Genomic DNA, 24737 nt, shown 5'->3' with positions numbered 1-24737 from the left:
TTCTGCTTACAGCCTGCAATCTTGGTGCATATTACATGACTAATTAATACTATTTGGTAAATCACATCAAGGTCAGTATTTTGCATTCCATTTTACAGCCTGTTCTGTAGAACCTCACTTTCCACCTCTGCTGTTACTGTGCATCTCTTGGTTTCCTCTACACTTTTCTTTTCTTGATTCGCAGTGTGCTTCACCCATCAGATCACTGACTCTCTAAGCAGGAACTTAGGACTTTTGGCTTCTCCACAACAGCTAATGCCTCAGTGGTGCTCAGGGACTCCCTGATAACAACCCAAAAGGGCCCAGACACCTAATGTCAAACAGACACACCACCGTGAGAAGTACTAAAGCAGAAGGAAGAGGTTTTTATTCTTAGAGAGTCACGGAGATTCTTTTCCCTCAAGTCATACCTCAATTTATCAACACCATCTGAGGACTAAGCTGGCAGGAGAGCCTGAAAGAGAGAGCCTTTGGCTCCCACTGCTCCCGCTCTCCAGTTTCTATAGGGTCTGGAGAATGACTTTACCCCTCCCAGTTACCACAGCCCCATCTGCATGATACGTAGAGTGAGCGCTGCATAATTTATGATGTGTAAGACTATGATTATGAACTAGGATTTCACAGATCAGGCCGGGTGGGAGCATAAGCTGGAGAGTCCGTGACCATGAAACTGAGCCCAGGTCTTTATGAAGGGTTCACTGCTCCTCTGCCCCATGTGGCTCGTCCTGTCAGAGAACAGGCAGGGCCCTCACCAGCCTTGGGAGCCAGGCTTTTCTTCACTAGTGTCAGAAACCCACAGCAGTTGAACAGTGGAAGCCATATCTGCTCTCAAAGCAGTTGCGTTAGGACAACAGAGAGCCCTTTTAAAACTTGGTATAGGACCCCTTTAGTTAGGCTGGAGCTCTCACATGTGTTATTTCCTACACCTAGACCCTGGACACAAGCTTCTGAGTGTGTCAGGCAGAGAAAGGGTACCCATATGTAGACAGCCTCCCCACTCGCCTCCTTGACTGAGAAAGACACCAGGAAGGCAGGAGGCTGCAAGAGAGATGGGTGCTTACTGTGCAGGTCGCTCCTGTCCCTTGTGCCGTCCACTGTGCCATCTGGAAGGATCCTCAGGAAGTGGCCCCCGTTGCTACAGTAGAGGAGTTTGGGCTTCTTGTAATTCCCCGCAGGCAGATTAAACTTCTCCATTAGGGCGGTGAAGGTTGTGATTTCCCCTTCAGCCATGGCTCAGCAGCTGCTCGTTATGGTGCTTTCAAGGCTGTAAGAAATCAGACAACCCTGTAGAATGTCCTTCCGGTGAAGGGGCCGCGTACCCTTTCCAGCAGGGAAGGAGAGCCTCAAGGCACGGGGCTCCCGGTTGGTCAGTAGCCACAGACAGCCCAGGTGATGGCCACTGGAGACGGGCCTGTGTGGTGGGCAGCAGTGAAGGAAGAAAGGTCTTTGGCCTGGGAGGGATTTTCAGGACATTTCTTACTTCTCAATTGGACACAGCTTTGGACCAGGCTGTGCATTTTTTAGAATTTCAAATTTAATCACTTGGCCAAGGGGGAAAAAAAAAATAATGTTTTGGTCCCTCCTTCTGATCCACACATATCCTCAAATTAAACACTGGAGTGGCACTAAAATAACACCTGGGCCCTGGCTGAAACCCACAAAAGCCGAGAGGCCGGCACTGAGGTTTTGCTGTCCATCCTCCCACTGTTTTGGCTGGGGACTGCCAGCCCCGTGGACACAGACAGCTCTGACAGTCTGACTGTTGGGGACCCGTAGAAAAAGGGATGGAGGCCTTGCAGACCACCCATGATAGGGACAGTGAAGGGTTCATGCATAAAGGGTTTGCTGGTGGGAACAGCACCAGAACGGGGAACAAGCCTATGGTGGGTGTTCCGTGGGGGTTCTAAAGGGCAGATGCCACACCAAAGGAAACCTGATGAGACAGATCATGATGAAGGGTCTGCCAGTTATCCTTCCCCAGCTTTCCTTACCTCCTAATATCACACAGAGAAGGCAGGTCTGTCCCTTGTACAAAGGCTATCTTCCTCCTCGTTATTTTCAAATGAGACCTACTTATTCTGATGAGGAAACCGCCATATTACACAGTATAATCCTCTCATAGTGTAGACACCCACTCTGTCGAGATTTATACCATCAGTGTAAAGACGTTATCAGTGCCACAAAGCTAAGTTTTAAGAAGCAAAAGTAACGAACATTAGAATTTTAAAACCTCTTCTTGCCCCACCATTTAGGAGAACAACGCGTTGGCCACCACAGGGCTACTCAGGGAAGAGGCGAAGAGCTGGAAGATGACTTCGGGAGCTTCCTAACAAGAGTGAGCAGGTGGTGGTTGTGCAAAGTGATTATCCGGGGGCCTTGTAATAATCATGACCATCATCATTCACGCCTCCTCCATTCACGTAAGCAAGTTAGCTTGCGTGACATTCCTTAATACTTTTTAAGACAGACACTCATATCATCCCCATTTTTTCTAAAATGATGCTGAAGCTTTCAGATGTTCGATGGCCTCTCTAAGATCAATACCTTCTAGGTGGCGGTGCCGAGCCTCAAAAGGAGTGTGTTGAAACAAAACCATCACTTGCCCTTAACACCAGGAAAAGGTGAAGGGACTTCACTGATACTGTATCATTGCTGGAAGTGGGATTTTTACGTCTTGTGTGGCACAGACATCTACTCCCATGAGCTTGTTATGCATTAAGTTATTAATTTGTGACCCAGATGTTGGCTTTCACCAACTTTTGTCCCCATGTCAACCTTGAAGCGAGATTCCAGGCATATCATCATTCCCTGGAGACCCGACAACACCAGGCATTAGGGAGCCTGCCAGTCTCCTGCATGCCCTGCATTACTAACCATCCATCCATCCTTCCATGCATCCATCCTTCCATCCATCCATCAACCCATCCTTCCATGCATCCTTCCTTCCATCCATCCATCCACCCATCCATCCATCCATCCATCCTTCCTTCCGTCCATCCATCCTTCTACCCACCCATCTATCCATCCATTCTTCCATCCATCCATCCATGCATCCATCTATCCTTCCATGCATCCATCCATCCCTCTATCCATCCATCCATCCATCCTTCCATCCACCCATGCATCCATCCTTCCATCCACCCATCCTTCCATGCATCCTTCCTTCCATCCATCTATCCACCCATCCATCCATCCTTCCTTCCATCCATCCATCCATCCATCCATCCACCTGCCCATCTATCTATCCAACCATCCATCCATGCATCCTTCCATTCGTCCATCCATCCTTCCATCCATCTATCCATCTTTCCTTCCTTCCATCTGTCCTTCCATCCATCCATCCATCCATCCTTCCACTCATCCATCCTTCTGTACATCCATCCTTCCATCTTTGCTTCCTTCCTTCCTTCCATCCGTCCATCCATTCCCAGGGCGGCCTCACAGAACTGCTCACATGGAAAGCAATTCCATCACAAGTCAAGGCAACAAATTTGAGTAATTTTTCTGGTGACTTTGAAATTAGGGTTCGTGCTGGAAACCTCTCTTGTTTCTTTTGCTCCAGGCATTTTAATGTCTGTGATCCATGTCTTTTAGTCTCCAGTCACAGGGGCCAGTCATGGATCCCGGGTTCAGCCGTGCTTTGTAGTTCCTCTAACAGCCTCGAAAGGGAATTCTGCATATGCTTCATAAACTGTATTTAAAGTCAAGCCATCCCAAATATCCCCTTCACATATGGTCAAACTCTGTCTAGCTCTTTTCAGATAATATAGTACCAGATCGAAGATGTTCTTTATATATCTGCAGACTTTACCTTGTGGGGCATATTGTGTTTCCTTCCCAAATTCACACTCTCTCTTCCAAACCTTCTCATTTATCCAAAAGCCTCTACATCTATGGGCCCACCTCTCCCTCTCATGGTTTCTTTTTCTGTCTGCTCAGCCCTTTTTCACTCAACCTCTCAATTTCTCTCTCATTCCACTTCCTCACTCCCCTTGCTTCTGGATCCCCTTCTGATATAAAGCAGTTTAGTTCTTCCAAACTTGGACATCTTTACCCATCACCTCTCCATTAACATGCAACAGTGATCAGATCCCGGTGCCTTAAAGTATAGCCAAGAGATAATAAGTATTTTTTTTCCCTCCCAAGCACTTGCTAAGTTGTATACTTAATTTGGTACAGGAGACAATAATTATATACTGGTGGTTGCCATTTAACTGTACGAATAGCTATTCGTATTGCCGGTCTTTGGTGGACAGGATTTTGTTTCTCATTGTCCCTGGGTTTCCTCAAGTGGAGGTCCCTGTGTGCCCTGACTGTGTGGGTATCAAGGATGGTTCCCTTCTAGATCTAGCATTGGTGGGGAGTCTCCATTGAGTTGTTTTCTAAGTGCTGGTATGGATTTGGCTCTATCCATTTGCCTTCTTGCTTCTATCCCCTTGGTATGAATGGGGACCAGAAAGACCAGAAGGCTCCCGAGGTTGGAGGCTCCATCTCTGGCCAAGGGTTGTCATAATGCTCACATTCTCATGTACATCTAAGCCTGACAGCCTGGGCTTCGTCACTATGGAGATCTTCCCAGGTAAACAACCTTGTCCAGAGGCCAGCAGGTCCTCAGGTATCCCTCTCCTCCCAACCACAGTGCACCCTGCAGTTATAAAGCCACAACTCTGCTCTCTGCCTGCTCCCTCCAATAAGAGGGACAGTCATGGGGGTGGCTATACTGACTTCTAATTGCTCTCACCACCCTGCAGTTCACATCCTTAGCTGGAAACCTGAGGAGAACACGTTGACTCCTGAAACTGAGCCTTGAGTCAACATGAAGCTGATAGACTGTGGCAGTGGGATTTATGAATCAGCTGAAACATACAAAAAATGAAATCCTTTTTTGTTGCTGAAGAAAACCCAGAGGCACAAAAAGCCTTTATTTTTTTGGCTTTATTTACAATTTACCTATATTTTAAGCAGTAGTTAGTCCTAAGTTCCTTGCCTACTCAGGATTCCTTAAAAGAAAGGAGTAAAGGAAGCCTATGACATGATAAAAAACCATTAAGCAATAGCCTTTACGGGCCCTTGGGGATTTTCACAAATTGTTCTAATAAATGAATCCATTAATCCATGACTATATGAAATCAGGCGTTAACCATAACGGAAATTTATAAGTTCTGCTTCTTGTTACTATTCTTTATTTGTTGGCTGTCAGGGGTGGGGCTTATCTGTGTATATCTGTGGAGGGATGGAAAAAAAATCAAGCCCCGTGGACTCTATGTCATCCCTGTGTGCTGAGTCCAGCCCTTTGAGATTTGGGGCACTGGTGACATTTTAGGGAAAGCCAGATTTCTTGACTTAACAGTGACAACAAAGTGAGGGCAGTGTGATGCTTGTTGGAATATCTGTGCTAAGACTGCCATATTTCGTCATCTGTAGCTACTCAAAAAGAACCTGAGCTCTGACGCGTGAACAGGATGGTAAATATACGGGCCTGCCCAGCAACACAACAGTCACTTTTCAATCTGGGGTAATGAGTAACACCATATGGCCCCAGCTATGCACAGGTTGACTCTGGGAACCTCGGCGAATCATTCACTCCTTCTGAGATGTTTCTTCTAATAATCCCCATCCTGTCTACCTCATAGAGTTGTCTGAAGGGTTAATGGGCACAGTATACATAGCACTTGAAAAGTATGAAAATGCGACCTGACCTGTAGGAGATACGAATAACTGGTTCTCTTGAACTAGTTGAAGCCCAGTGTGGTTTAGGTTAATCGATGGCCATTGAATGCTTAATTTAAAATAATTTTTCAGTTGGTATGCAAATAGAGTTTTTCATTCCCTGTCATATTTGGGAGAAATTAGCTAAATTCCTTCCCCATCATTTAAGCCAAAAGCATAGCAGAGAGGTTGAAGGAGGTGAAGGTAAGCCATGGTTATGTAAGAGAGAATCCAGATCCCCATTTTACACTCAGTTCTCGGCTTATCGACAGTTGTTGAAATGACATTATGAAATCCACTATTTTGGAGAGCATTTGTGCTCAGTTTGGCCCTGGTAACTAAGCTAGCTGGAAAAACTTAGAGTTCCAAGAATCAAGGAGAGGCAAACACTGATGTATTTGTTTTTAACCCCTGTCACTGTGCAGGTAATATAAAATACCCATGAAGAGAATATTCTACAAAGTGTATAATGCCACCAAAGGCATACGTATAGGCATCTGGCAATCTGATAATTGGACATGTGTCCTCCAACCAAGGATATGTAAAATAGGTCTCCCCTTTGGTTCCAAATAGGCTCTAAGTCTCTATCAATGGCATCACCCAAAAGCATTAACTCTTTGTTAGAGATATTAATTAACCTTGGTTTTGTTGAGTCAAATATTAAATTCCTATTAAATGTTAAGAGCAACTGCTTAAAGAAATGAAACCGAATGCAGTGATTCCAACCAGCAACTAGTAGGGATAAGGGAAATGAGGTGAAAAAAATAAAACTGTACTTACCCAAAGGCATCCAGAAAAATAATAGAAAATCAAAAACAGTGCTCAAAATGAGGTGGCAAAAATAAATCCAAGTATATTTGTAGCCACAATACAATGTAAATGGGCCAAATCTATTACCTACTGGATTTTTAAAAATTCCACCTACGTTCTGATTACAAGAGACATGTTTAAAACATAAACTAAGGACACAGGAAGGTTAAAAGCAAAAGGCTGAAAAACAGATAACAAAAGTTAAAAGTCCGTGTGGTTATGTTAATATCATAGAAGTTAGGTCTAAGGCAAAAAGAATGATGAATGATAAAAGGGATCACTGCATAATAAGTGGAATAATTCACCAGAAAGATATAAAAACTTTAAGCTTATGTATACTTAGTGACTTAGCCTCCAAACATATGAAACAAAACTGAAGAAAAATATGAAGAGAACTTGGCAAGTCCACCATGATAGTAGGAGACTTTAATACCTTTCTGTCACAAATGTTAAAACAAACAGACAAAACTTAGTAATAAGGATGTAGACGAAAGTGCACCAAACTTAACTGAATGAATTAACAACAGAACCCTGCACCCAACAATTAGTGAACACTCGCAAAAACTGACCATGTTCCAGGTCATAAGGCAAGAGTCAACACAAGTAGAAGAATCCATTCTGTTCTATTCTGTGGGTAGAGCAAAAATCACTCCCACTCATCCCACTGGTGACAAAGCCTATTCAACTGCACCTTTTTAATGTCTCTTAAAATCATCCTCTCTTCTCCGTCCTCACACTGGCTCCTCCCTGCCGATGCTGCGCCTTGTCTCACCTGGGCTGCAAAGGTGTCTTCTCTAGCACTGCAGCCTTCCAACCCACTGTCAACTCTGCTCCAAGTGTCCTTTCTAAGGCAGGAGTCTGATCATCCTTCTGCTGAGGACCTCTGGCTGTGTCTGTGGCTTGTCTGCAGCCATCAGGATAAAACCCAGACTCCGCCATGACCTGGGATGTATTCATCATCAGGTCCCTGCCTAACTCTCTTGCCTTTTCTCTTACTGGCCTGTTTTTCTTGTAGTCCCCCCACACCCTCACACTCACCCAGATGCATTCTTTCTCCCTCCCTCCCCCTTCCACAGTGGCTGGGCTAGGTCATCCTCTCCCTTCAAAAATTCATCTCAGATACGTCCTCCTCCAGAAAGCCGATGTGGACGCATCCCCAGCCCTAACTTCCCTCCTGTCCCTCCACACTACACACACCAGTTTAGATTTTAGTTGATTCCCTCTGTGCTCCTCTAGTAGCACATCATTTACCCTATGGAAGCCCTGGCTATAATTGCCACGTATATCTCCCACTGAAACCATCCAGTGGTTTCCCATTGCTTGGGATAAAGACTAAGGCCTTATCCCTATTGTCTCATAATGTATATGAGTGTCGAGTCACTGTGTTGTACACCTACAACTAAAGGAATATTGTATGTCAACTACGCTTCAATTACAAAACATACTTACAAGTTGCCTTTTGCTTTTTAAGAAAAGTTCTAAGGCCTTAATGGGCCTGTAGGGTTCTGAGGACCAGCCTTGGCATCCCCGCATGCTGCATCACCCACCACGCTCTTTCCCCACACTGGCCTTCCATTTCCCTGAAACCCCTGCGCCCCTGTTCACCCGGGATCTTGGCCTACATGGTTCCCTCTCTCTAGACACAATTCCTGTCTTTCCTTCCACCCCACCCGCCTGGTGAACACCTACATTTTGTTCAAGTCCTAGTTCAATTGCCAATTCCTCAAGGAAGCCTTTGCTGACTTTCTGGAACTGGGTCAGGTTCCTCCCATTCTCATTGGACCATCTAACATTTCCTCCGATCTCTCTTACTATATTTTTTAATTACACATTCATTCTTGTGATTATTTAATTAATCTCTCCCTTTATGACTGGACTGTCAGCTCCACGACAGTACAAACCAATCTGTCTTGCTCACCAAACCAATCTGTCAGCCCAGTGCCTGGAAAAATGCCTGGCATCTAATGGGCCCTTGATAAATATTCGTTTAATGAGTGACTGAGTATCATTTAACTAAGGTTACCTGACTGTCTCCTTTACTGGTCTCTGAAGCTCCAGAAAGAAGCTCTGACTCTTTTTCTAGGCCCTGAATTTATTAGCAAATGCCTACATGTAATCATTGCCCTTGGCGTATTTGTGGATTGAATACCAGGCCAGTCTTTTCATAGGAGCCTCTAGTGGAAACATGTTATCAGAAGACCTACTTAGAAGGTGGGGTCCTTACAGGTATTAACAGAGAGGCTAAACCAAGACCCCAAATGTATTTTAAGTGGGTTCAAATTAGGCTGGAATACCCTGCCCTTGGTTAAAAGCAGACCCAAACATATGAACCCAAATATACCCCATCTTGTAGAAGACACTTCCTTACTTTTTCAAAGGTGATATTTGGGAATTGAAGGATCTCAAAAACGGATCAGATCTTTTTAGTCTCAAGTCTGACTTCTTTATCGTACTGCAGAACAGCCTGTGAAGCCTAAAAAGAGCTCTAGGTTTTATTATTTCTGTCAGGGAGGGCTGGGTTGGCGGTAGCCCACCTCACACCCTCTGGTGAAGGAAAGTTTGCCTGAAGAGAGGGAGACAGGGTTTTCTTCTGTCATTTCCCCCTTCTTCCCTGCCTTAGGGGTCTGTACTGGGTCTTGGGTAGGAATGTGGCTGTGGCTCACTTGTGGGGCTAGCATCGTGGTCTGCTGCTCCCGGGCAAGCTGTGTTCCATAAGCAGCAAGCTCATCTTCCAGAGTTGGTCTGGCAAACTGTGGATGTGGCCCTGGGGTAGACTCAACCACGTGTACAGGAGGAGGTACCTCCAGGTTTGTGAAAGCCAATTTTTAAATATTCAGGTTAGTAAATCATTAGTGGGCTTGAAATTAATCCTTTTGAGACTATTTACACCACAGAAATTGGAAAATACTATAATCAGGGCTTTTTTCTCTCTCTCTTTTTTTCCCTCTAGCTCCCTTTTTTCCTTCAGTTTTTTCCTTCCTTCCTCCCTCCCCTGCATCCCCCTCCCCGCCTTCCTTCCTTCCCTCCTTTTCTCTGATAGCTGGTTCACCAGCATACTACTAGACTCAGGTTTCAGCCCTGGCTGGATACTCACTAGCAAAGTACTCACTCGGTCTCACAGAGCCTCAGTTTCCCTGTCTGCAGAATGGGCCCTGTTAGCTACCTCGCAGAATTGCTGTGTTCAATGATCACATGTATAAAGTGCTAAGCCCAGCATTTGAAAACTTGTAAGCAGTCGCAGATGTTAGCTTGATTATCATTTTCTGTGTAGCTTGTTGTTTTGTTCTGCCAATCCCCTGTGCTATTGACTTAGCATTGAACAAACTTGAGTTTAACATTTAGTAGTATTTTAGCGATATTTTTTAAAATATCATTTTCTAAGCAATCAGTTAAAGCTTACCATTTGCTGATGTGCCGTGATGCCTTCCTCTCATTTACTCGGGGACTGAATATATTGTGTACTAGTCACCATTCTCAGTGTATTCATGGGTTTGTGTGTTACTGTCCGGGATGACAGGGAGCCTGTGGGTTCAATGTCTTTCTCTCCTATTCTTTAATTTAGAATCCTTCTAATCCTCAAGAATCCCCAAGTCACTGAGAATAAACCATCCCCTGGCTTCCAGGATTAAATATTATTTGAGGGAGATCAAGATGTCATGCTCTAGATGCCAACCACTTCTACTCAGCACCTGCCACAGGCAGACTGTTCTGGAAATTTAAAAAAGAAAATAAGGAGAAAGAAACGGAAATGAAAAGAAAGACCTAAAATCCCTAGTCTACATTCTGAGATGCAAAAAAGCTCTGAAAACTAGACATTCTTTCATAACTCAAATTGGGGCCAAACCTGATCCAAACTGTCCTGAGACCATGTAAAGTCTTTATTTATCACCCTTTATGTTAATATTTGTGTAATCTGGTGCAGAATCACCAGTGTGTTTGATGACAGGGCATGGCCCCGGACCCCACTGAAGTTCTTCCATAATATACAATATACATACCAAACCACCTGTCTAAAATCCCCCAGCGTCTCCATTCAGAAACATACCTAGCCCTAAGGCTTTTTAGAGAAGGGATTCTGGGCTTGCGGTAGAAATCACTATCTGTCTTTAAGGAGGTTATAATCTGGCCATACCAGGTCGATCCAGCCGAGCTGCCGGTTGGAGGGGCAGAGATGCATGGACCACGTGTAGCCTGGAAGTCCAGTTTAGCTGTTTCACCCAACAGCTCAATCCCACTCTTAGCCCCTGCACTGCTTCATGAGGAATAGGAAACAGCAGAGACACACACATTCCCGGGGAGCTCTTCCAGTATCTGTTATTTGTTCCCAGGGTTCTGGCTCTTCCGCCCCCAAAACACACACCCTCTTAGAGCATCATTCAGTTGGAGGTCAGGCATTAGTTTAATGCTTGGAGAGAACACCCTCCAAGAGGAGAAATGGCACACTCCCCGGCGCAGCAACGTGCCTGGCAGGCCACAGGCCTGTCTGAGCCATGCGGGTGCCCCTCAGTCTGGAGCATCCTGCGGTTCTGGGCCAGCCTGAAGACCTCCACACTTCTTATGTGGAAGTATCCTGCCTGTAGGCGGATGCTGTAGAGCCCTGGGCTTCCAGCCAGATGCAAAGTGGTTCTGCAGGGGCTCCGGGGCCGTCCTCAAGGCTGTTCTCACTGATGTGCCTCCGAAATTCTTTTTTTTTTTTTTTTTTAAACCATGGTTTTCTCTGCCTGTCGGATGTTTCACATTTACTTTTTTTTTTTTTTTTAAGATTTTATTTATTTATTTATTTATTTGACAGACAGAGATCACAAGTAGGAAGAGAGGCAGGCAGAGAGAGAGGAGGAAGCAGGCTCCCTGCTGAGCAGAAAGCCTGATGCGGGGCTCGATCCCAGGACCCTGGGATCATGTCCTGAGCTGAAGGCAGAGGCTTTAACCCACTGAGCCACCCAGGCGCCCCCCTCCGAAACTCTTTTGAAAATGTTGTGCAAGTTACAATCTCCAGGACCAGCCCCCAAGGACATTCCTTTCCCGAAAATAGCAGACCTTCCAGCTCGCAGGGAGACGGTCTGTTTGTTAGGTGTTTTTTGTTCTTCCCTCCTGACCTATAAAATTTGGCTTTTCCGAACTCAGTCTTTTGAAATATGTGTTTGTTATCTCTTTGGAAAGGCTGAGGGCTTGCCCTACCGTGTGTTTCCCGATTGCCTGTTCTGGACATACCCGTAAATCATCAAATAAGTTCATAAATCAAAAAGTAGTGACCTTTTCTTGAACATTTACTATGTACCAGGTACTGTCCCAAGTGCTTTACATACATTATTTTAATTAATCCTTGGTGAAGTTCTGTGACATAGGCATTGCTTTTCCCTTTCCTTCTTTCCTTCCTCCCTCCCTCCCTTCCTCCCTTCTCCCTTCCTTCCTTTTTTGCTCCCTTCCTTCCTTCCTCTCTCTCTCTCTCTCTTTCTCTCTCTCTTTCTTTCTGTCGGCTGAGAGATAAATGAATAGAGTAGTATTTTCTATGTAATCATCTACCTTACCCTGCTCATGTCCCAAAGATTAATTAACTGAACAGGGAGGCTGCCCTGAACTGAACTCAAGGCATGACTTTTCTATCCCCAGTTTGCAGCACAGGACACCAAGGCTGGGAGAGTTTAAACAGTTTGTCTAAGGTCACGCAGATAAATCAGTGTCAGAGTCAAGATCTGAACGTAGCGTTTTCTAACCACAGAGTTCATGATTTTAACTGCCAAAGATATACAGGAAAGAGACAAAAGGCCCTTTGGATAACTGACCCTTAGCTTCTCTATTGTGTTTACTCCCCCCTGCTCTCCCAGTCCCTATAATTCCCGTAGCCCCATCAACAGATGCTTGTGTCTATTGAATGGAGTCCTTTGCAGGTTCCTCCCATTACCCAGAACGGCCCCTCTCTCAGTGCTATAAATACCCCACCAACACTTTTCTGATCATCACTGTGATGCTTCTTCCCCAAGATGACCCAAGATGGCAGTCAAGTCCCTCCTGGCCTTTGTCACAGTAGAATCACTTGCCATTGCTTTCAAAGGGCTGGGGTGAGGCCAGAGCCCACTGGGGGAATGGAGTGGATAGTCCTACTTCCAACTGGGCTGGAAAGGCCAGGATAAAGGGAAGTTCTTGTAGAGCTGGGCTTTGGTTTCTGCTGTGTCTCATTAACCATTTGTCTGACTGGGCAAGTCATTAACCTATCTGATCTTCTCATGCCTCCTCTGTAAAGTGGAGCCATTGAGCATGCTGATCTGGTGGCAGTGCTGTGAGGGAGGACTAGAGCCGGGAAGGCCTGGGAAGGGCCACACCTGTAGTTAGCGCCTGGGAAATATAAGGCATTGTTATGGTTGTTCATGTGAGCCTATGGTTTCAGGCATTGGTTATTTACATTTTTATGGCACTTGGAGTCTCACCAAATGTTTCATATGAGTAAGCAGGCATCTCTGGATGCCTGTTGTGTGTAGATGCTACAAGACATACTTGGTAATTATTGTTTATTTCCTATTCCTCCTATGACGTGGGATAGATGAGCCCTTTCTCTTTTTCTCTACCCAAGAGAAGTGTGACACAGAGAGGGTGAACAGCTTACCAAAGCAAATCTGTGGCTTAGCCAAGAGCAAAACCCCGAGCCCTAAGACATAATTTATTATGTCAGCCTTCTGTTGGTCAGCCTCATTTCCAAGGGCCCCATGTGTGTTCAGAACACTGAAGAGTAAAAAGGACAAAACTCACATTTCTGCCAGACAGATGATCTCCAGGCATCTCTGGAAGAATGGTTAGCAATCCTGGTGTGAAGTTTTGTGTTTAAGGTGCTTGGATATGAAGGAGGATTGTAAACCCCGTGGAGCTTGTTTCACATGTCAGAGTCTATTCTGGATCTTGAAAGTGGGCCATGGAGGCCCAGGCTGTGCCCCAGGAGAGCTACATTCCTGCAGAGGCTTCTAGCACTATGCAGGAAGCAAGCGGGGGAGCAGGGCCCAGGATTTGCAAAGGGACCCAGTGGGTGTCTCCGCCAAAGGGCAGGAAGAAAATAATAAGCTGTCCCAGCACCTGCCTGCCAGGGCTTAGTTTTTGCAGAGCCTACATTAGGACAGTATAAACCTTGTTTCCTTTTGCATGATTTCTTTTTAAGGACTTTGGCTATTTTTAGAGGCTCCTTTCATTTGCCAGCTCCCTTTGATCCCACAAAAAAGTCTAAAAGGGACCATTCCCCCATCTGCACATTTTGCCCCATTTCAGCAGGCCCAATGGCTCTCATAGTCCTTTGGCCATGTCATTGGTGTTCCACACACAGCCCTGTCCAAAGCCTAGCTGTTGGCAGGAACCAGGTGGGTTTTATGGGAAGGAGATGAAGTAAGAGAGTATCACTGAAGGCCCTGGGCAAGGACTGGGTTTGATAAGGGATGAAAGAGCTTGGAAGTGTGTTAAAATCTTGTATCCAAGAGGGTAAACTAAGAGATAAATTTCTGCCCCCAGTGTCTAGCATCTCCGGGAAGGTGCTCATTGCACATCGCAAGCATTGGTAGGTACCAGTAACCTTGATAGTATGCTCATCTGCCAACCATGGCCTCTCAGGGGAGTTTGCATTCAAGTTGGCAGGTAGTTCAAAGCAGGGTTTGCTTTCATTCCTTCAACTCCTCATGGTTCTTCTCCTTGTTTATTTCTTTTTTTCTGACTGACCTTTCAAAGCCATTTCTATCTTGCACCATCCATTGCTCCTTACTTATGTTTTGAGATCAAAGTACTACTCTGTTGGGTGGGGTTGTTTGAAAAATGGACAATTTCTACATTATTGGCCTCTGAAAGTAGATTAGGCAACAGGAGGCAAGAAGAAACGTCAGAGGGATTTCTTACTTCACTAGGCTGCCATCTTTTTGTGCGTAATTTCTGCCAGCTTTTAAAGGTCATACATTCCTTGGTTCCTCCTTGGTGTTGGCCGGTTCAAGGGGCTCCTCAGGAATTCCATAAATCTAGATGTTTAGATGGGCCCATAGGGATAGGACGGACAGAAGGCAGAACATTTTCCAGTGTTTTCCAGTATTAGATTCTTGATCTTTCAGTGGTGGGAAGACCTTTCCCATAGATGTGTTTGGGTAGAAAATAAGTTAATAGTGTTCCTTTTCAAAACAGTTCTCCATAGGAGTAAGTCATTAGGTTATAAAATTTCATATTCTGTGGTGGGAGTTTGGTGGATTTGGTTTGCAAAAATTCTTCACAGCATTTTCAGCAACATAAGTATTATGGGAAGCAGGATATCTGCCTGCCGGAGTCTAACTGTGTCGGTCCCACCCTATCTAGGCGGCTCCCCTCACTTGCCTGTCTATACTTCTGTAACACTTACGATAATTTATGATCTTATGTTTGTGGTTGCTTCCTTCTTATGGACTGTCTCTTGCCAACACATCTCCCAACACGCACATGCACATGCACACACACAATGGATTATAAGCCTCATGAGGACCCACATTCAGGCTTGATTTGCTCCCATGTGAGAGCACCCAGACGTGTGCCTGATGTACAGTGATTCCTCAGTAAATATTTGGGAATGAATGAATTAAAGAAATATGTTCTTAGGAAAGCTGTTTGGTTTAAAACACCTAACTTACAAAAATAATCCCTATGGAAAAAGGTGGGTATTTAAGTTTAGTTTCCTTTCTGTACAGGTCCATTTAAGTGTGGTAATTAGTATTTGTCAGAGAAGAGTGTTTGCCTAGAGAGCTGGAATCACTGGTTATCCAGATAGAACTTCTAAGGAATAGTATGAGGCCCGTCACTTTCTTTTCTCTCATTTAACCTTCAATCTGTACATCCTTTCTTTCTTTCTTTCTTTCTTCCTGTATTCACTAAATGCTAACCCATCATGGTAAACACCAATCATGGTAAAACAGGGATAATGCTATACCTTCCTCACTCGATTGGTGTGAGGGTAAAATGAGATCATTGTATTTACCAGTTTCTGGCAAAGTTCCTAACATGTGAAGAGCCTGATAGATATCAGCCATTAACACTATCAGAAATATTTATGGAATGACTGAGGGGAGGGGTGTGGGAGGTTGTGTGAGCCTGGTGATGGGTATTATGCAGGGCACATATTGCATGGAGTCCTGGGTGTGGTGCATAAACAATGAATTCTGGAACACTGAAAAGAAATTAAAAAAATAAAAATTAAAAAAAAAAAAACAAGTATTTATGGAGCGACTGTGGTGTACTTTTTGTCTCAGAATCAGGAAAAAGAGTAGCATCTGTACCACCAGGGGGCTTGTGATGATTTTTGTTGTTAGTTTTCTTTGCATAGTGTCTACTTGAAGAGCAGAAGGTGATGTGGTGGCCTCTTGGTTTACAGGTGGGGAAGGTCAGCTTAGCCAGAACAAGAGTGAGGAAATGAATAAAATATAAAAATTTTAAGTATAAACACTATCAGTATTACAGACGTTTTCCTTTTGCCTCAGGTTCCTTATGTGGCTTGGCATAGCACTGTTGCTGATCCTGTCTTTTTAAAAGAAATTTGTTTTGCTCATCAAGGATTGTTTTTCCCTAAATTTGATTTTTCAAAAAAATATTGCATGAAAGGGGGTGCACACAGGCTCAGTCAGAAGAGCACATGACTCTTGATCTCGGGGTCATGGCTTTGAGCCCCACACTGGATGTAGAGATTCCTTAAGAAACACATAAACTTCAAAAAATATTGCACTTGGGACATCTGGGTGGCTCAGTTGGTTAAGTGGCTGCCTTCAGCTCAGGTCATGATCTCAGGGTCTTGGGATCAAGTCCCACATCGGGCTCCTGGCTCAGCGGGGAGCCTGCCTCTCCCTCTGCCTTCTGCTCTCCCTTGTGCTCAATTGCTCTTTCTCTCTCTCTGACAAATAAATAAATAAAATCCTTTAAAAAAAAAAAAAGAAAAAGAAAATTTCTAAAAATAAATAAAAATAAAAAATATTGCACTAAAATATTATTTATCTTGGTTTCTGAGTAAATTTTGTGCCCAAAGCAAGTGCCTCCCTTGCCTCACCTTAGTCCCAGCCCTGTATGCTGGTCGAATTCCTAAGCTCTTACGGTCAAATCAGGAGCTATCAAATTTATGTATTTAGTACCTACTGTCAACACCCAGTCCAGTCTGCTGTCTTAACTTCTGAAATAGCCATCTCTCTAATCCATGGCCCCTCCCATCACGTTTATCTCTTTGAAAACCTACATCAACTTCTTGTTTGTAGCCTTCTATAGTTTCTCATTCCCATAAAGTAAAGTCTGAATCCTTACGATGGCCTGCAAGCTCCTGGATGGTCTGGCCTGACCTCCCACCATTCCCTCCCTTTACCCTCTGCATTCTACTCACTCCTCCTCTCCTCCACTCCTGTCTTCTCTTGGATTCTTGAGGCTAGTGTGGCCTCTTCCACATGGCTGCCTTCATACATTGTTGTTCACTTTCTAGCACTTTGCCCTGGCTGGCTTCTCTTTACTCTTCAGATGGCAGCTGAAGCCACATCCTCAAAGGTCTTCCCTGACCTCCCAATCTAAGTTCTGTCCCCACCTCCGCCTCCATTAGTCTCTTCTGTACCTCCTGTTCACCATTTGTAATTAAGTATATATCCATCCATGTGTTGACCTGTCTGATGTCTTCCTCACCCAGTGGACTGTAAGCTCCTGGAAGGTAGAAGCCATGTTTATTTTACCATCTTCTACCCAGCCCATAAACAGTGCCTGGCACAGAGGGGATGCTTGATTATTTGTTGAATAAAAGGGAATGAGTGAATAAATCAGTCTTCAGCTTGCAAAATCTTGACCTGGGGACTCTGCCGAATACTAAGGGACTTTCGTGTCCCATTCTACTCTTTGTTGTCTTGACCTTTGCTCTTCTAGAGCAAATGTTTTTCCCCCAGATTATTTTTATTGGAAAAAGTGAAGCAAATATAGAGATAATTATTGATTGTCACTCAGCAAGTCTCTGCTCCCTATCACCAACATCCTCCTGGAAGCCTGCTGCAGGATTCCTGGGAACCACAGGAAATAAGGCCACTAAACCACTTGAAATGCTTTTATAAAAATAGACCAGCCTTGACCTTCTTCCTGTGGAAGGGCCTCTTTCCTCTGCACAAACATTGCAAAGAAATGTTATCTGCTCTTAGAAACCTCCCACATCAATCATCCTCCCAGCAGGATTTATCTGGACTTGGAATCCTGTTCTGAAATGGTCTTCCTACTGCCTGGGCCATCACCTGAGCAAATTGCACATTTACTATTTCTGTGCTGTTGTTTTTATACTGCAGTGACAAGACAGACAGCAATCAAGGCCTGATGGACCTGTGGGGACAGTCCAGTGTGCACTGATAAACCCGCAGGGGCAGTCTCTTCCTCCCCAGAGCTTCACGCCACTTTCCTTGGGACCCCAGAACAGATGTGCTCCTCATTTTGATTGCTATCTCCTTATCAAATTCCTTATTTGTGAATTGCATTTAAACTACTGATGTGTGGCTTTACTTCAGTTTCCTTTCCTTGTTTAAAGGAAGCTTTCTCTCTCAGGTATTAATGCAAAAGCATCCCATGAACAACAGAAGGCAGTCTCGAGGTAAGTATAGTGAAGGGCAGCCGTGGTAGGCTTCTGCTTAGGCTCTGCTTCCTGCCCTGGCAGCCCTTTTGCTTGCAGAAAGAGGGAAGCAATTGAAAACATAATTGCACCAGCCCAAAGCTGTCTCCGTGAATAAAGTCATAGTAACTGAAGGAAACTTCAAAGGGGGCTCCTTTCCTCTCTACAGTTTGATCGAGAGATACCTTCCTACCACTCAGAACTTCTGTATCATCAGGGGTCCCTGCCCTTCCTTTGTGAAACAAAGGGTTAATAGGGTCTGTTGCTTTTCAGCAAATAAGCAGAGGATGTCAGTCCCCTTAGGAGCCCTCAAATATAAAAGAGGGATAGAAAAACAAGAAAATACAGATGAATGTCAGTAATAAGTCTTTAAAGATTGTCCCTGATCCTATCAGCCAAAGATAACTTCTGTTAACATGTCTATTCATAGGGATAGAAGCCTTTTACAAAGGGCCTTATATATAGGAATATCACAGATTTTCTGAAACAGAAAGACAGCTTTCTGCTTGCTTAGATTTCTGCGTTGTTTGCCTGATTTCTGTTTTATTGCTATCTTTATTTTTCATTTTTCTTATTTTGGCTTACTTTTACTTTACTTTGCCCTTTTATTTATTTATTTTCTTACTTATCTACTTATTTCAATATCTTTTAAAAGATTTTATTTATTTGTCAGAGAGAGCAAGCACAAGCAGAAGGAGGGGCAGGCAGAGGGAGAAGCAGACTCCCCGCTGAGCAGGGAGCCTGATGAGGGACTTGATCCCAGGACTCCTGGGACCATTACCTGAGCCGAAGGCAGACGCTTAACCGACAGCTGCCCAGGTGCCCTTATTTACTTATTTTCATGCAGAATATTGGGTCACAATATTAGACCTTATTTCTTTTCAATATGAGTAGCTAAAGATAAAATTTCCCTTTAATAGTTGTTTTAGTTGCCTCCCCAAATTTTCGTATGCTATATTTTGTATATTGTTCAATTTAAATTACTCTAAAAATTCTCCTTACCCTATAAATGTTCTTTTGGAGGATTATTTCAAAGTGTGTTGTTTAATTGAAAATATTTGCAGTTTTCCTAGTTAGGTTTTTGATATCAGTTAATTACGCTGTGATCAGAGAGTTTATTCCATATGATTTCAATTCTACTCAATGGATTCAGGCTTGGTCTGAAGAAAGTAGAATCACATGATTCCACTTCGTAAAATTATACATATATATCAATTGTTTTATAATCTGCTTATTTATAAGCAGACTTGGCTAAATACATTAGGATTGTTTTCCTCGTTAATAAACATGAATCATGGGGCGCCTGAGTGGCTCAGTGGGTTAAAGCCTCTGCCTTCGGGTCAGGTCATGATCCCAGGGTCCTGGGATCGAGCCCACATCGGGCTCTCAGCTCAGCAGGGAGCCTGCTTCCTCTTCTCTCTCTGCCTGCCTCTCTGCCTACTTGTGATCTCTATCTGTCAAATAAATAAATAAAATATTTTAAAATAAATAAATAATAAACATAAATCTTCATCTCCATTTGTAATGGCTACAGAGGATTATAGGATTCCATATTGTGGACATGCAAAACTCTGTGAGCTGATCTTCTGTGGGACACTTGGTTGTATACTGTTTGTCACTATTATAAAAACAACAGTTATAGTCATCCTTGCACCCCGTGCCTTGCACCCTCCCCTCCTCTAGGGAGGATTTATGGATGTGGAATTGCTGGGGGAAGCATGTGCATTTTGTTAAGGTTTTCACTCAAAATATTCAGAAGGTTTCTGCCCATTATGCGTTTAAGTTCCATTTTACTCCTTGTCATCCATGTGCTTCCCTTCTGATTTATATGTCTGCCCTTCAAGGTAGAGGAGAAATTAATTTGAAAGTTTCAGACCTGCTGACTTTGGTTTCAGAATCACCACATAAAATGGGAGCCTTGCCCCCCTTGTCTCAAGGTGCTCTGAGAGTGTACAGCACCCTTCTTGGGATTTCACCGTAGGCGTTTCTGGATGCATGACCCAAGCCGAGGGTTGCTTTTCCAGCGTGAACTCGGGCACTTGCCAGAGTCCATTAGGCGGAGACTCAGGGGGAGCAGAATGCGGGGAGGCAGCGTTGGCCGTGGGCAGCCTTGGAGTTGTCTTTTGACTGATGCTTGGCCTCTTTACTGCTTCGCTGCACCACCCTTGCCTCTCTGCTCTGACAAACCACTCCTGACCTCTGGTCAAAGCTCAGCTCCTCTCTAAATCTGCCAGCATTGATGACTCTATGACCCAGCAATTCCCAGACCTCTGGTAAAATTACCTGCCAGTGCTTTATGTCTGTCTCTTTAATCCATTGTGAATTTGTAAATTTACCATAAATTCTTACAAGGGAGACCTCACCTCCCACTTACTTAATCTGGGGTTCTTGAGCCTGCCGCAGAGCACAATGTAGTGAAGGCCGTCAGTAACACGTACTGAACTAAGAACCTGCTTCATCTCCCAGGCGGAGGTGAGGCTTGACACAGCCTAAAATAAAAACGGCAGACGACTGAGAATTCTCGCTCATGTCGCCTTCCAAATGGGGTCTGTCCTTGTATTTAAAATAAGAGACAGCCAAGATACAAGGTAAGAAATCACTGTGATTCAGACCGACGGGAATTACACCGACGGGTATTACCTCTGACTCACCCCTTTCTAGCTAGATGCGTGGCTGCCGGCAAGCCGCTCCAGCTGTCGGAATCTGTCCTCATGTGAACGGTACCTGCTCACAGGGTGGCTGTAAGGATGGTGTTTGGTCGGAGCGTGTGCATGACTGTCTTTCATATTTTGGGAATTCACAAAAGACCAGCCTCCCTCCTGGGTTTGGGCTGTAGAGTCTCCTGCTCCCCTCTTCCTTTCGTGCCATGGGCAGGGGTGGGGGGATGCGCCTTAAAGACTGCTTGGCTTTCTCTAAAGCACACCCCACTCCACCCTTCCATAGAGGAGAGAAGTGCTTGCTCTGTTCAGAGGACTTCGCTTTCTTCCTCTCGCAACTCCTGACATCCAGGTAACAAAGCCTCTTCGAGTTTTTAATCAAAACAGGGTAAGCCTCACCAGAGATCCACAGATTGATTGCTCATTGTTTTATAAAGCTGTCTGTGTTGCACTAATTCTTTTGATTTTCTTAGGCCTTTTCCATTTACTTTAAACAAGTGTTTCAGTACCTGACTCTGGGGACCCCAGGAGCACATCTGAGTTTCTTACCTGAGCTGGACCTTAGGGCAGTGGACACAGGGCAGAAACTCTGCCTTTGACTCCTGAGCTTTGTTCCTCAGGAAGGGTCCTCCCTGCAGGGGAGGGTGGAGGTGGGGGTGGGGAGATCGTGTGAGGGCCCATCCCCCAGGGGTTTTCATTCACTGGACCTGAGTCAGGGGCTGGCGCTTGCCAGTTCAGCTCATCTCCCCACAGGATTCTGATGCAGGCCAGAGTGGACAACCCCTGGCCTGGGAAATCCTTTCTTTCTACAGCAAGAGAGAGATAAGGAATCCAGCCTGTAAAGGGAGAGGCCAGCTTGATTAATTTTTCTCCTTTTTAGCAGAGTCACTGAAATGTCTCCAAATCTACTCTCCTTGTTTTCTTTAAAAGCAGGGGCCCGAGGGACACTGCCCATTTTGATATGTTTATTTTTTTTCTCTTTCTTTCCATTACTCATATTTCCTTTACTGAATTATTGTTTGTCCTTGCTGGGGGGAAGAAAATAAGACAGAAGGTAAGACAAAATGAGTGAAGGCTCCAGGTCTTTCTGGCCTTGTTCTGCTGTGATAGGCTGGGGCAGGAGGACTCCTTGTCTCTGTGGCAGGGGCAATAGGCCACTGGTAGACACACCAATGCCTCTTGACTTGATTTCGATTGTTTCAGAGCTCTAGCTTTCAGAGCTCTAGCTTACTGACCATGGCGGCTCATATTTCTCTGAACCCAACCAGAAACCAGTTCTGAAGAATTAACTGAAGCCTTGTCATAATATACATGCCCATGATAAGAGGAAATCAAGCCTGGGGTGGGGGTGGTCATTTAGCTTAGGAATATAATGAGATTCTGGGGCGCCTGGGTGGCTCAGTGGGTTGAGCCTTTGCCTTTGGTTCGGGTCGTGATCTCTGGGTCCTGGGATCAAGCCCTGCATCGGGCTCTCCGCTCAGAAGGGAGCCCACTTCTCTCTCTCTCTCTCTCTCTGCCTGCCTCTCTGCCTACTTGTGATCTCTCTCTCTTTGCCAAATAAATAAATTTTAAAAATCTTTTTAAAAAAAGGAATATAATGAGGTTCTGTTACGTTTCTGTTTCTCTCTGCCTGTTGTTTTAGTTGATCACGTTGTTCCTGCCAGTTCAAAGACTGGAGTCCTCATTTATTCACTTGACAAGCTTCTGCTGTGCCAGACATGAGGCATGTAGTGGGGAGCAAGGCAGATGCAACAAGGACCTTCTGAAGTTCACATTCTAGTGGGGATTACCCACCATAAAAGGGATTCCCAGTGAACTGAGTGTTGCAATGAAGTCCAGGGTACCATGGGAGTTAGATAATAGGTGACCTACAGAGCCTGAGAGATGGGAAGACTTGCTAGAAGAAGTGGAATTTATATTCCTAGTGAGTAGGGAAAAGAAGGTATCAGGAAGAGCATGTGCAAAGGTCCTGAGTCCAGGAAGAGCATGTTTCACTTGGGGAGAAAATAGTCTGCTGTGGCTGAGGAGAGATGACTGTGGCTGGAGATGACAGGGTAAGGCCATGCTGAGCACTAGAGAGTTTTCTCTGAAGGAGAAAGCAGTGCAGGCTGGGATGTGACATGATCAGATTAGCTTTTTAAAAATGTCACTCTGGCTGCTCAGTGGAGAAGTAGGGGAGGTGAGGCAGAAGAGGAAACAGGGCAGCAGCCCAAGTGAGAGACAGCGAGACCTCAGATAGGGTGAGAGAGGTGGGCCTAGGCCAAATGTGGTGTCCACGCTTCCCGGCTTCCTAGCCAGGATCTCCCGGATCCAGGCACAGTAGCCTTCTCTGAGAGAGCCGGCCGCATTCAGCTAGGGTGTGGTACCGAGAGGTGGGAGAGAAACTTGGATTTTAAATTCCTCACTGCCAGCTATACCAGAAAATACGATTTCTGCATTTGATGGTGCTGCTTTGAGAATGCAGGTCTCATTGATCTTCATGAGCAGATTGAGAAATGGGGCACCAGGGCATCTTCACAGACGATGAATAACACTGGAGAGCCAGCATGCCCTTGCTGCCTGGCCTGCCAGTCTGAGCATTAAGGACTCTTGTCCCTGCTCCTGTCTGTCCTGCTTTGACTCACCAAATAATGGGACGGATCCTCTCCCCCTCCGCTGCATGCGTATGACCTCAAGAACTGCATTTCTAAGTCATGCTGCTATACTTTATACAAGACAGTGTCACCTCTGAGAGTTTTAAGGGCACATCAGACAGCCTGGAGGGGAGGGAGCAGACCAGCCAGCTCTTGAGACACCTCCTAGTCTTATGAGGCCTTGGGGCCTCGTGACACTTCGAAGAGACGGCTGAGGTAATCTCAGGGTGCTTCATTCATTCACTCAGCAAATGGTTGTTAAGAATGTGCTGTGTTCCTGGCCCCACTTTCAGATGGTGAATAAGCTGGTAGTGTCCTTACCCCATGGAGCTTACATTCCAGTCATCTCCCAAGGCACACCAGTGACCCACACTACCTCCCCGCTCTCTCGGTCTTGGTGTTGAATAAAAAGGCCCATGTTCCCTGGCATTGGACCCTTCAGTCGCCTCCAACAAGAGTGAGATTCCATTTTACAAATGTGCCAAGCTTGCTCTCACCTCTGGGCCTTTTAACTTGCTTTTCCCTTGGCCTGAGGCTCTCTTTGCCAACATTGCTTCCCACCCCCAGCACATCCCTACTTTTTCTTCAGACTTCACCTCAAATGGTACTCAAATAAGCCTTCTTTTACCACCAGCCCCAGGACCAGGCCTAGCCCTCCTGGGGGTGGGGTGACCCTTATCCCTCTGTTCTTCATTGGTGCTGTTTCCTGGACTCTATCTACCCCTTGACTTGATGCCGTTAGGGCAGAGCCCTTGTCTGTGGCACTCAGCTTTGTAACTGCCAGTGCCTCGGATAGTCTTGGTGCATAATATATGCTTACTAAATGGTTACTGAAAGAAATGAGGGCAGGAGGGGGAACGACGAGCTGTACTGTGCTGTGTAGTGTGTGGATTTTCCTGAAAACTTTATGAACCAAAGCCTGAGAAATTGCTAATTGCCAGTTGCCATACTGAACTCCAGGATGAATATATTTTTCTAAAGATTTTATTTTTAGGTAATCTCTGCACCCAACATGGGGCTCGAACTCACAACCCTGAGATCAAGAGTCACACACTCTACTGCCAGAGCCAAGTAGGTGGTCCCAAGTATGAATATTTTTGATTGATTACATCCATGTAACATTAATCCTACATATTTTCTAAAACCATTGATCTCTCCCTGTAAAAACTAACAGATCAGAGAGATGAAATAGCCAGGGGAAGGATGAGTTGATCTATTACTATTCATTAATTCATTCAACAAATAGTTAGTAAATACTATGATTTATCAGGCACTGAGGACACAGAGGCAACAGAAAAGCCAAATCCCTGCTTTCCTTGTCTAGTTTTATTCCTG

At 44.9% G+C, this 24737-nt stretch overlaps 1 protein-coding gene and 1 non-coding gene across 4 annotated transcripts in view; both read right to left on the bottom strand.

Annotated features, from left to right (window-relative positions):
- The window catches only part of FGF1 (fibroblast growth factor 1), an 87607-nt gene that overhangs the window by 19047 nt on the left and 43823 nt on the right, over positions 1–24737 (bottom strand). The window contains exons 1-2 of one of the 3 annotated variants that reach the window (XM_032844240.1): positions 13264–13481; positions 1062–1264 (exon numbers count right to left, since the gene is read on the bottom strand). In XM_032844240.1, the coding sequence (XP_032700131.1) occupies positions 1062–1230 (169 nt within the window). In that variant the 5' untranslated portion in view covers positions 1231–1264; positions 13264–13481. Of the gene's footprint in view, positions 1–1061; positions 1265–13263; positions 13482–24737 lie in introns of those variants that run through there. The other 2 variants (XM_032844238.1, XM_032844239.1) reach the window with 2 other exon arrangements.
- LOC116859185 lies at positions 11988–12114 on the bottom strand. The gene has a single exon (XR_004381105.1). It is a non-coding gene; the product is annotated as a small nucleolar RNA SNORA36 family (small nucleolar RNA).

Source organism: Lontra canadensis, unplaced genomic scaffold (assembly GCF_010015895.1).
Source record: "Lontra canadensis isolate GAN:19392208 unplaced genomic scaffold, GSC_riverotter_1.0 scaffold149, whole genome shotgun sequence".
Classification (NCBI taxonomy): Eukaryota; Metazoa; Chordata; class Mammalia; order Carnivora; family Mustelidae; genus Lontra; species Lontra canadensis.
This window is presented reverse-complemented; position numbering and strand designations above follow the sequence as displayed.